The sequence below is a fragment of the Zonotrichia albicollis genome, chromosome 1 (assembly GCF_047830755.1).
Source record: "Zonotrichia albicollis isolate bZonAlb1 chromosome 1, bZonAlb1.hap1, whole genome shotgun sequence".
Classification (NCBI taxonomy): Eukaryota; Metazoa; Chordata; class Aves; order Passeriformes; family Passerellidae; genus Zonotrichia; species Zonotrichia albicollis.
In genome coordinates this window covers 14,759,526-14,772,207 of record NC_133819.1, presented here as the reverse complement: position 1 = coordinate 14,772,207, position 12,682 = coordinate 14,759,526, and the positions used below count along the sequence as shown (strand labels likewise).

The window sequence follows — 12,682 nt, the reverse complement described above, 5'->3', positions numbered from 1 at the left end:
CATATGGGATGCAGGCAGTGCCACACACAAGGGTTGCTCATTTTAGGGCACCTCAATCGAGATTTACTCACCTGGACCAAGAGGGAGAACTATCAGCAACCTGAATTACTTATTAAAACTACAGAGGCTGAGCTGATCACAAACAGCAGCACTGTAAAGTGAAACTATCCACACCTGTTGACACTGCATAGGAAAAAAAAAACTGCATACACAAAACCAGCCAGGAAAAATATTCCTTAATATTATCTGTCCAGTACCTTTCAGTTATTAACATAATTTAGCAAACATTTCAAGCTGTTTACAAACCTCTAGCAGCAGCTACCAAAATCCCAGAAAAAAAATTAAATTAATGTTTTATAAAATTCCTTAAATTATAAAGCTTTTAGTTCCTTGTCATTGAAAGTTATTCTTCACCTCATTTTAATGTGCATATTTCAGCATTTAACATCATTAGAATAACAAATGCTGTTTTTAAGAAGCTAAGAGACTAAAGGATGGTACTTCAAACATAATTCAAACTACTACATTATACATATCACCATGAATCTGCAAACACATTCAGTTTTATTAAGAAAAAAAAATCTTGCATGCTTCCTTCATACTGTCAAATTACTCATCTCTTGGACAAATGAATGAAATAAAAAAAGTAACATTAAATTTTTTATCATAAAAGCAAACTGATTTTGTGGCCAGCAAAACAGTGATAACCATTTATTTAAGAGGTTTAATGTTTGGCCAGCAAGGCAGTCTAACACTAAAAACCTGCCACCACTCTTTCAACTAAGTGACAAAGCCAAGAACACCAAGATCTCCAGAAGATATGCTGACATTCACAGAAATGGAAAATATTTTATTTTCCTGAATAAAAAGTTACTGCAATCCCATAGAAATTGCAAAGGCAAGACAGAAAGAGCTCTTTAAGATCTTTACTACTCAGAATTAATCAAAGCAAAACAGCCATCCTAGTGATAATCCCCTTTAGTGCTTCACAGTTTATGCAATAGTCAATTACTAAAGAGGATGAAAGACAGAACAATCTTTGCAAATAGGTCACTGTCTATATTTATAATGATTAAAACCAACCTGCTGCTAAAAGTAACTTTTAATAAGCATAAAAAGTAACATTCAGACAGTGCCATGTATTTATTCTTAAATACATTCTATGTCTCCTATGACAAAAGAGGAGGTAACATGCATCAGAAACAAAGTTATTTCCCATAGGTTATCCATTAGCATTGCCAAAAGCAGATTTAAATTTCTGTCTGTAATTTTATCATAAAGTATCATCCTCAAAGATATCACCTAAACATTCTTAACATCATCTCTGAACTTATCCAACTCTCCCTGTCTGCACACCCTCTCTCAAAACTTGGTAAGAAGGGAAGCATTGCCCATGGTGCTTTTTGAAGACCATTTTAATGTCTTCTTTTGCTTCAGCTCTTCCTGCCTGTTTAGGCATGCCTGAATGTGTAAGTCCTTTTTTTGTTTTTTCTTTTTTTACTTCAGAACAATTACCCAGGTCTCTGCTTCTACTGCATACTGCTCAGACATCCCATCTGCTTCTTTCAAGTACTGTCCCTATCTGCTAAAGAATCACTCAGAACTTTCCTTCTTCCCCATATGCTTGGCCTCCCTCAGGAATATTTTTGCCCTTTCCTTGGGATCAGAACATGACACCTGGCACCATTTTCCTGAAATTTCATTGAACTTCATTGATGCTTTGAGTGCCACCATTGTCTCAGTGATTCTTACAGCCAGCTGTGCATTCACTCAAACCATTTCATTCAGTTCCAATTCGACCTGCAGTTACTGTCAACACCAGAGATTTAAATCTGGTTAAACTGAAGCTTGTTTCCTCTCAAGCCCTACTTCCTCTAATTACCTCCAGCCTCCCACAGCTCAAGTCCATAAGCTAACCTATGGTTCTTACAATGCCTTATCCACCAGAGTGGCAACCAACAGTTATCATTTCTTTGCAATAAAACATCAAAAATGTTTATTACCCAGTCCTAATGTTTCTCTCGACCAAATCCCTTGCTACATCTATCTTCATTAGCAAATCCTTCTGCTCACGCTGCTACCTCTCTGTCCTTCACATATTTCATCTGCTTAAAAATCCTTCCTTTTTGCATTACTTTGGAGGCTCTGGATCTTCCAGTATTTCCACAGCCAGCAAGCTTATGACTTCAAGACTGTACAGCTGCAGAACCAGCACTTCATTACTGGAAAGGAGGAGGAGGATAATCTACAGAGAATAATGTAACCACTTCTTACAAAGATTCACAAGAGAAGCATTCTTCTATATCTCATATATTTGTACTCAAGGACAGTGAAACACACTGAAGGTCAGGCTAAAACTGAATGCTCTCACCTCAATACCCCCAAAAAATTACTTACATGAAGGCATCATTAAGGTAATTCTAGCTTCTAATCTAAATTTAAGAGAAAACACCTGTAGCTTAGAGTTTATTATAATGCAGACTGCATAAAACTGAACTCCACAGCAGGCAGGGGAGGGAGAAGCAGTCAGTCTTGTGAAGTGAAATCCTGTTTGTGCGTGAAAGCCAGGAACTTGATGTTCTCACTACAGACTAAGAGCAATAAAAACAGCTTTCTGAGCCATTAATTTCTACACAGCTGATTTCTACTAAACAATGCTCATTATTGAAAGAATTCTGAAAAAACTGCCAAGCTGTTCCAGTGAGAAGGCTGGCACTCTGAACATCTAGACTGAGCTAACGGTGACATCAGTTCTACCACTGCTTTAATCCCCACGGCTACTAAATGTCAAACATTTTCATTGTATTTAAAGAGCTTGCAATTGTGCACCATGAGATTAAGTTACAAAATCAGGCAAACTGCAAGGCATAGCAAGCATCCACACTCTTGTTGCCCAAGATTCTCATAATGGCAAGTGAAACTGCCAAGCATTTTCCACAGCCAAAGTGTGGCATTTTTAGCATTTGTCACTCTTAAGCACTGTGAAAACTCCTCCCTTTCAGATCTCCCATAACAGTGTCTACAATACATGCATTGCTGCCCCACTCAGATATAAATTCATAAATCAGTTGTAGCATTGAATAAAGTATAGTGGGGAGAGAGGAGAATGGTGAAAAGATTAAGTGTCACTGCATCAAGAGGCACAAAGTCCAGTGGAAACTGAGCTGCAGGCCATATATTTATTATTGACAAAAGACACCCATGTAATATTAATTCCATCTGCTTTACAGAAGGAAATGCATCAAATTATAGTCAACACAGAAGAAGGAACTGTCCTACCATGTAATAGAAATTTTAATGTAGTAAACCATTTAAAGTAGGATATATTTTCTAAACATTCCTTGGTATTTTCATAATTTGTTTGGCAATTGATTAATATGGCAGTAACATGCCAACACACACTTCTAAAATAAATATCTAATTATTTAATCACTTTATCGTGCCAAGCTCTGAGTGGTTCATATCAACTACACTGAGCTAGGGCAGTGCTGCAAAGAAAGTGCAAGAAAGCTCATGGATTCTCACACTGTGTAAGACATCACTGAAGAAAAGAAATTAAATTCAGTAATCCTATTCATTCCATACTATTTGGGGGAGGGGTGATGAAGTTAAAATTAACATAAAATATACAAATATTAGAGACGTGGTGACCTATAACTATAGAAACTGAACATCAAGAATGAGGCCAAGAACATAGCAGGATATTGAAAACTACAGATTCTAAATATTACAATAAGTATACATACACACAGTTCAAGATTCTGTAATTCACCTAATCAATCTTGTATCTTTAAGATCTTCCCATATTGACTCGTTCCTAAGCAGCTTTGCCTTCATTGTTCCTTATTAGCAAAGTACTGATTCACAGCTCTCAATGGTAAAACTTTTCATGTCTAATGTTAGTATCAAGTTTGATTTGAGATACTCTGGTACTCTGAACACATGCTGCCAAGTGTTGTAACAATCACTTTTTACTGTAACAATCACTTTTTATCCCAGCAAAAACAGTTTCACACTACAGCTTAAGTTCAAGAGTAGGGAGCTTTGAACAGAATTTAAAATAATTGAACATGTCCCTAAAGAAAGACAGGGAAGGCAAGTGTGAGGTGGGGAAATTATCTACATACACACATATATAAATATATAACTATGTGTATGCACACAAACATCACTGGTTTAAGAGCAAACCTGGATTACAACAGACTAATTAACTTGGTTACCCGTACCAGAAGTGACCTGATTAAGTCACAGTTCTAATCTTTTGATGGGGGTGGGGGTTGCCTGTTAAAAAAAAATTAAGAAGTGAGAGAAACTGCTTTACCAAGGACAAAGGCCGTCAATGCTCAGTTTGAACCAGAAGTAGGAGTACATCATTCCTGAGATTCTTCCATACTGATTAACAAACTCACATGTTTTGAGTTTTAATCCAGAGTAAAGTTGTGAGAAGCAAAATTGGCAGGGCTGACTCATTAAAGCAGTCTACAAATAAAATGATCAAGCCAGAAATTCAACTCCATATAAGTCTTAAGTGTAATTAAACCCACGGAGACATTAATTTACAGTTCTTATGTTATCTATACACAGTTAGGGAAAACTGACAGTAACTTGCACATTTCAACAGGCCAAATCATGAGGAGTTACAGCAGTAGGCTCCCTTCCTCTGAAAGAAAATACAACCCAAATTCCATGTCATATTAAAACAATCTTAATATGGAAACACTATTGTTCTTTAACTTTAAATCACAGAATAATGTGAATGGAATAAATTCCCATAGCACAGAAATTCTGCAAGAACTAAACACATGAACCGCTTTGATTTTAGTAACAATTTCATGCTGAGAGAAGACATTTTTATTTGAACAACTGGAAATTTTTGGGAATAAATCTCAAAACAGTAGCAGACAATTATGGCAAAAACAAAAGAAAACAAACCAGACATGGTGGCCACTTTTCAGCTTACCTGCACTTGTTCTGTGGAACTGCTACTGAGTTCATCTCCAGACTCTGAATCTTGGTGAATTTTTTCTGAGCCTTCTCCTGCTGAATCACAAGACTGTTCATGCAAAAAGCTGGTCTTCTCTATTTCCAAGAACTCTGGGCATGGGAAATGACCCATGGAAATGGTTCTGAACTGATTGGAAACCTTGGGAGATTGCAACTCATTGTTAAGTTTTCCATTGTTCTGGGTAAGGTCCAGACTCAACCCAAAAGTCTGACAGGGGCTATTGTTGGGTCCCAGGTTTTGATTGGCATCTCGAACTAAGCAAGACACTTGAACTGGAGAACATTTTCCAAAACTAGAAAGCTCTGGTGACTTATTCACATTTTCTGTTGATCTCTGTAATCCATGTGTCAACTTCAAGGTGTTATTTGGCAACATGCTTGCCTGCTTCACAGGTGGCATCAGTGCTTTCCGGGGTATTTCCTTCACATATTGAGCTGGCACATAAAAGGGTTTGGAATTTTCGTCTCTTTTGACTTGCCACCAATCATCATTAGTCTTTTTCACTAAGATGTATTTTTCCCCGTGCTTGATCACAATTTTCTTGTCCTTGGCCTCATACTCATAGTCATACTCCACTTGAATGTAAAATTGTCCTGGAAGCATCTTCCCACCCTTATCAGCCATTGCTATCTGAAGATATTTCACCTTTTCAGACAAAAGGTAAGCGACATTCTGTTTCAGTGTTATTTTCCTGTTGATGTTCAGAGCTGTAAGACAAAAAACCAGTATATGTAATCAAGTGGCTGTTTAAAAGCACTTTGGATAAAAATAATTTTGAAGAAATCCTGCCTACTTAGACTAATTGATGAAAAATGCAGTCTTTTCAGATATCCTTCTGCGTGTTGAAACAGAAAATCAGTAGAACAACTTAGGTCACTGATTGAACTGTCCTATTCACACAAGCCTCCTGCTATCAAGTGGCTCATTAGCTTCATTAATTAATTAGTTATTGCTTCTATTACTGATTAATATTGATTAATCACTGGGGATTTGGTGAGGGGACTGATCTGAGTCAATCTCTTGCTTACATATAGGCTTAATTTCTTAAATGAACTGTTAATACACTAGTTTTAATCAAAATATTCCAAAGAAGACTTATCTACCTTACAGAAAACCTGATCTAACCAAATATTTAAGGGCTAGAAATTAAAATGCAAACAAAACATAGTGACACAGTGACAAAACAGGACTATGAACCAAAATGGGTAATGAAATAATTACTAATACATGAAAATTCTGAAAAGCACTTCTCAGCATCTTTATAATCCAGACAACTGCCACTGCATCCACACCTACAAACAAATTCTATTTAATCATGTAGCATCAATGTCCAAATTCATGGCTGGGTAAGCATTAGTCTTGCCAACTTGCACTGAACACAATATAGTAGGATTTTTAACCTTGAAAATCAATGCATGTAAGATCTCCATCATTCACACAGAAAGTAGGAGAATTCAAGTAAAATGCTGCCATATTTAATCTTATGAAGATTAACAAACACATTTTTTATTTTTAAATGCACACATTTCACGAATGATAAAAGTTATGTAGAAACTTGCAGCCCTGCAAGTTAAGACTTTGTGATGAGATTTGTAGCCTTTACCCTGCCACAGAGTGGAACTAATGCAATTCCATGCAGGCACACACATGCAGAGTGAACTCAGCTGCTAAACGGGACCAAGGACAGAAATAACAACAGAAAAGAACTTCTGGGGAGATCTAAAGCAGAAACCACTAAGGACCATTCAATTTTCTTTTGCTATTTCTGTTATTTGATCTGAGCCTTGAAAAAATACATTTAGATCATAACTCCGAGACAAAGTAGAAGGTAAAAAGCTCAAATACTACACCAAGACAGAAGTGCCCATCTTTAATCTATGTCTCTCTCCTACAGACCATCTTCTTTCACTTCCAAGAAGCATTTCCTACAGGTAACCAGGAAGCCACCACCGTTTTCAAAGTTCCACACAGAACCACAAGGTCAGGTTTGCAATTTTATCAAAGACTTGACAGAAGGAATGATGGTGCCACATTCAACAAAGCTGACAATGGGAACACAAAGCAGGAGAAAAGAATGCCAGGATTCTGGTGTTTACTCTCTACCATAAAATGGTACATTGACATTCAAAGTCTATTTACAGCCTCGGTACAAAACAACTTGCTTACCTGGTATTCTACATAAATAGGTGTTTTTAAGTGCAGCTCTGCAGTTGTTTAGCAACAGCAGCAGAAGGTAAACATGAACAAATTGCAGCTATTCCCACTCTCTTCCCAGTTTTGGAAGCTCTGCCATGCAAATGCTATTTTTTTCTTCTTAGCAAACCTGACTCCTTCCAACACTTCTTCAAAGCTGCTATCAACCCCTTTCAAGGCTTCCAGGTCAGACACCAGAAAAATGCAAGTCTTACCAAGCTGCAGTTTATCTCAAAGTTCTGTTACCTCAAAAAGCTGAACCACAGGACAAGGTTCCATTCAAAATCTTTCTCCCACACAGAAACCAAAGAGAGAACATAAGCCTCTGGTTTCCCACAGGACTAACAAATGTTTAAAAGCTTGGATTTTTCATTCCTTTTTTTGCCAGTTCCATATGACAACTTCTTGAGAATGCATGCTTAAAATTTTTTCAAGACAGAAAGGTTCAACAGGTTGCATGTTATGCTTTAAAAAACCCAAAATGTTGAATAATACAAGTTAAATAAAACAGAACAGCTACAGAAATAGCTCTACCCACTTTTGAAGTCAGTTTTGCAGCCTAATCCATTTCCAAAAAATAACAACAAAAAAGAAATAACAAAAATAAGCAGCACAATTTTTGGTCTTTCATCCAAGCTGCAAAATTATCAAGTCAATAGCAAACATTTGGTAATGTTGAACATATGATTAAAGAGAGACAGGCTGCGTTCAGCCAGAATACTGAAACAGATTTACAAACAGATCACATCATCATGATCGAGCAAGGCTCTAATTCTCCTCCTCAACCCAAAAAAGCAATAAATATGTATGGTACAGGTAGGAAATTAACCTTGAAGATCAGCAAACAACTACCACACCTTGATTTCACAGATTCAAATGAATTAATTTTTGTTTTGCTTTATTTTTTTTTAATGCAGCTCTTGTGTCACAGAAGGTAGACTGCCTGTACTCTCTGTGCAGCCCAGGGGACAGCTAATTGTAATGCCCTTTCATGAAGAAAGAACATAGAACAGTTTTAAGAACCACAGGAGCCTTGGTCAAACCTCTGCTGTAAGGGGCTCACAACCACGCAGGTGTGAATGCACAATATTGACACCCGGAGTACTGATTTCACTGTGCTACCAGCCAACAGCTGAAGTGATACAGCTGCTCAGTCCTGTACCCTCACAGTATTTCTGTTCCTTACCATTTACCTGCCATGCTCGATGGCATCCACGTTGGTAAAGAAGGTTGAACTACTCTAATTAGAGGATGGTAAATATGAAAAATCATTTACTTCCACAGAGAACATCTGTAAGCTTTCATACCTTAACACTTTATTTAAAGTCTCAGTATGTGATTGAGAGATTAATAACAAATGGCCTCACTAAGAAAACCTATGTTCATGAACACCAAAAAAAGAGACTCAGACCTCGCATTTCTCCTGGTGAAGAAAACCCCAGTCACTACTGGCAGGTGATCTAAGGTGGGTCACATCCCCGTGGACACACAAGCCAGCATTTCACGGATCATTCCCGCTGTCCCACGAGAGCGGAGCCTGCCTAGGGCAGGCACGGGGTGCGGCAGAGGCGAGCAGGGCTCTCACTCCGCAGCGGGGCAGGGAGATCCCTTCGGACTCTGGCTGCCATGGAACCGTTCCCATCTCTTACTCAGCTAAGGCTGACTAAGGCTGCCAGCCCTGGGTGTTCGCAGAGGTCAGCTCCTCCCTTCCCCCGTCCGCCCGCGGGCGCGCCCCGGCCCGGGCCAGCCCTGCCCCATCGGATACACCGGGCACAGGGCCGGCCCTGCCCCATCGGCACCGGCCCTGCTCCATGGGCTCCACTGATGCCTGCACCGGGCCAACCCTGCCCCATGGGCACCGGCGCTGCCCCACGGGCACCGGCCCTGCCCCATCGGACCCTCCTGGCACCGGCCCTGCCCTGTCAGATCCACCGGGCCGGCCCTGCCCCATGCGCTCCACTGCTCCCGCCACTGGGCCGGCCCTGCCCCATGGGCACCGGCCCTGCCCCATCGGATCCACCCGGCACCGGGCCAGCCCTGCCCCATGGGCTTCGCTACTCCCAGCACCGGGCCGGCCCTGCCCCATCGGACCCTCCCGGCACGGCACTCGGGGCTCCGGGGAACTCTCCCCAGACGCGGGTGCACCAGGGGTTCGGCATGCCAACCCTCGCCTCTAGCTACGTTTTTATGCGCGTCCCCACAAAACGAGACCGTTTGTATCCAGAGCCGATGTGACAGCTCCAGTCACCCTCAGGCAGGCAGGGTTCCAAGAGCTGTAGCCTCAGAGCGCAGCCTTTCCTGGAGCAACCTGACCCCTGCAGCTGCACCCTCACCTCCTTTCAGCATCCAGCCTTAGCTACAGAATGGTGCTCTCTCGATTGATCCTCAAGTCCATGGAAATGCTGGAAAGAAGCACAGTCCTAAGACACAGAATCATAAATATCATCATATGTGATACACATATAGTATTCTCATGTATTGCATGAGATATGATCACCCCTACCTTCAGCATTATCCTAGAATTCAAGACTCACTCCCACTCTCTTTTGAAATTATCAGGCACAGCGCATCTCTGGAAGATGAGAAGATTTATTTCTCATCTTCACGAACCAGGTAACTGAGTCTTGGGAAATAACCTAAAATACTTTTTGCTATTTCTTTTCTTTTCCCCTAGGGAAAAGAAAAGAAAGAAAGAAAAAAAAAAAAAGCCCCTTCTGGGGTCAGGGAATTGTTACTTACTTTCCAATACAAGCAGATGATAAATTGTTAAAAGTGCTACTGAGTACTAACGGATCGCCTTAAATTTCTTTGTGCGACCTTGTTCACAGTGTCCTACAAAGCAGCAGCAGTTGACTTGTGTAATCTTTTTCCATTTTCAGCAGCAAACTTCACCCACTACTGAAATGAACCCTTGCACAGTGCTGATACAGAAATAAACTCAATTACGAAGGCTAATTTAAGATAAATTCTTAACAGTTCAGGCCAGATGAGATACCCTGGCTACACCTCAATAGATTCCATGATTCTTCTTCTCCCTGGGCAGTTTTCTTAAGGGTTCAGGCTGTACCTGCATGACCGCAGCCTGGGGGACTGGTCCCTTGTCAGACTTCAAACCCATTCAAATACCTTTCTTCCCAAGGGGCACCACTGCTTGTCCAGCACCCTTGACTCCTCAGCCAGTATTTGCCTGCAGGAGCCACCCTCTGCAAAGCACGCACTGAGCATGCAAAAGTTGCACACAAATAGAGGCAAATGGAAACGACAGATATAACCAAAACACAGACAACTTACAAGCTGTATGAAAACAAGCTCAGCCCTTCGCTCTTTCCTCAAACACACTTCGAAATCGAGCACTACTCGCAAGTAAACTACCTACCCGGAGCTCACCCGTCTTTAAACGCTAGAGGCATAATAAGCAACCATTTAATAATTGCCCGTGACTCAGAGCACTGAATAAGCGATGCATTTTAAACAAGTGTCAGGACAACTTTTCAGCGCCGCTGCAGCCCGCGCCCCCCTCCCCCCGCTCGCTGCCTCCCTGCCAGCCCCGCTCGCTCCTCGGTGCGGGCTTTTGTTAAGTTGTTGACTGCGAGGGCTGGCTATAAATAGCGCGGCTCGGCCCAGCCCGGCCCAGCCACCCCAAGTTACCGCGCTCAAGTTCACACAAGGGCGGCGGATCCCCCCGGCCCGGCGGGGGCGCCCGGGAAGGGCGGCGGAGCCGCCGCTGCCTCCCTTTGTCTCCCGCAGGTGAGCGGGCGCCGCTCGCACACGGCAGCGCGGGCGGCCCGGCCCGGCAGCGCGGCCCGCGGCGGCGCCCAGGTGCGGAGCTGCCTCCCGGCGCCGCCGACTCGGCGCTCCCGGCGCCGCCCGCGGAACGGAGCCGCCGCCACCGCCGGGGGCAGCGCGGGGCGGCGCCGCCCGGAGCCCGGCGGGCGCGGGGAGCGCTCCGCGAGGGGCACAGGCAGCGGCAGGGCGGGAGGGCGGCCCGGGGGGCTGCGGCCCCTGCGCCGGCCCGGGCGCGGACGTTCCTCCGCGGGGCCAGCCAGCCCTGCCCGCCCGTCCCAGCGGCGGCAGCGCCGCGCTCGTTCCCGTTCCCGTCCCCGCCCTCCCTCCCCGGCGGGCGGAGGGGCGCGGCGCAGGCACCCACCTGCCGGCCGGGCCCCCTCCGGCTCCTGCTGCGGCGGCTCCCGCTGCGCTCCCGCCGCGGCCCCGGCGAGTGTCGGCTCCGGGGCACGGCGGCGTCACCGCGGGTCACGTGCCGGGGCGGGCCCGGGCGGGGGTGGGGCGGGGGCGGTGCCCGGGACCGCCCGGCCCCCGGTGAGAGATCGGCGCTCGCACCGGTCCGTCTGTCGGTCCTGCTGTCCGCCTCGCCGGAGCGCTCCGGTGCGCGGCTGGAGCGGTGCCAACAGCTCCCGAGTGATGCCGTGTGTGAAACACCCGGGCCTCTCTGTCCCTGCTGAAACGAACAGAGGAAAAACAAAAACACCTTCCTCCCTGCAAACAGGGTTGTTTGATTGTTCAATAGACGATACCTGAAGAAACCACATTTTTTAGGTAGTTACCCAAAGTGAAATAATAAGAAATAGTCCTCCACATTTATTTCGAGTTAACTCACTTGGTATCTCTTACTATATTAAAAAAAAAGTTCTCAAACATTGTTTGAAAATTTTTAGGTGGCCTTCATAGCATTTTCAAATTGTAAGTAATCTTATCTTTGTCTTTGAAAAAGCAGTATCTGGTTCTCCTGGTTGCAAAGATAACCTTGAAAGCATGAACTGACTGTAACTGATCCAGCAGTATCTGAATGAATCTGCAAACATCCTGAAACAATGGCATGGAGATGTGTAAACTGTCTGCTCTCTATTAATCTAATGAAGGATAATGCTGGTCTAACTTCTTCTTTGACTATTTTAACAAAGGGAAGGAGGAAGGAGACAGTAAAACCATCAAACGGTGGAAAGAACAGGTTTGCTGAGGGAGGGACAAGCAATGGGAAAAGACCTGAGAAGTGCCATTAAGAGAGAGAAACAGACTTTAACTGAAGAAAAGATTAAAACAGCATCAATAGGTTTAATTGAAGATGTGGACATATTTTCATATGGAAGTGCAGTCCATCTTGAACTTTCAATACTGATAGTTCTTTGAAATCTCATATGTGTAATGCAACAAACTTGCAAGACAAGTAGAAAACACTACATACATCTTAAAGCTTCTTCTTCTCAAGCCTGAGTACTTGTGGGAATGTCCCCTTGACACCAAGGATCATTTGACTTTGGGCTGTCTGTTCACAACACATAATTATTAAAATTCTGTTGGTGCTGTAAAACTGATAGCACTGTCACACCCATGCCTTCAACAGTTATTCACAGGGTCTGGAAAAAACAGACTAGACATCAGCATTTGTATTGTAAGGGAAACAACATCTCATATATAGATGTCCATTGTTTGTCCTTAAAAGGCAAAAGAAATGTGAAAAGGACAGTC

At 43.1% G+C, this 12,682-nt stretch overlaps 1 protein-coding gene across 9 annotated transcripts in view; it reads right to left on the bottom strand.

Moving 5' to 3' along the window:
* Positions 1–11,501, bottom strand: part of ARHGAP12 (Rho GTPase activating protein 12) — a 75,123-nt gene extending 63,622 nt beyond the window's left edge. For 8 of the 9 annotated variants that reach the window (XM_074529303.1, XM_074529381.1, XM_026796217.2 and 5 more), the window contains exons 1-2: positions 11,346–11,501; positions 4,961–5,712 (exon numbers count right to left, since the gene is read on the bottom strand). In XM_074529303.1, coding sequence (XP_074385404.1) covers positions 4,961–5,629 — 669 coding nt within the window. In that variant the 5' untranslated portion in view covers positions 5,630–5,712; positions 11,346–11,501. Of the gene's footprint in view, positions 1–4,960; positions 5,713–11,345 lie in introns of those variants that run through there. The other variant, XM_014269987.3, reaches the window with a different exon arrangement.
* Positions 11,502–12,682: the final 1,181 nt, after the last annotated feature.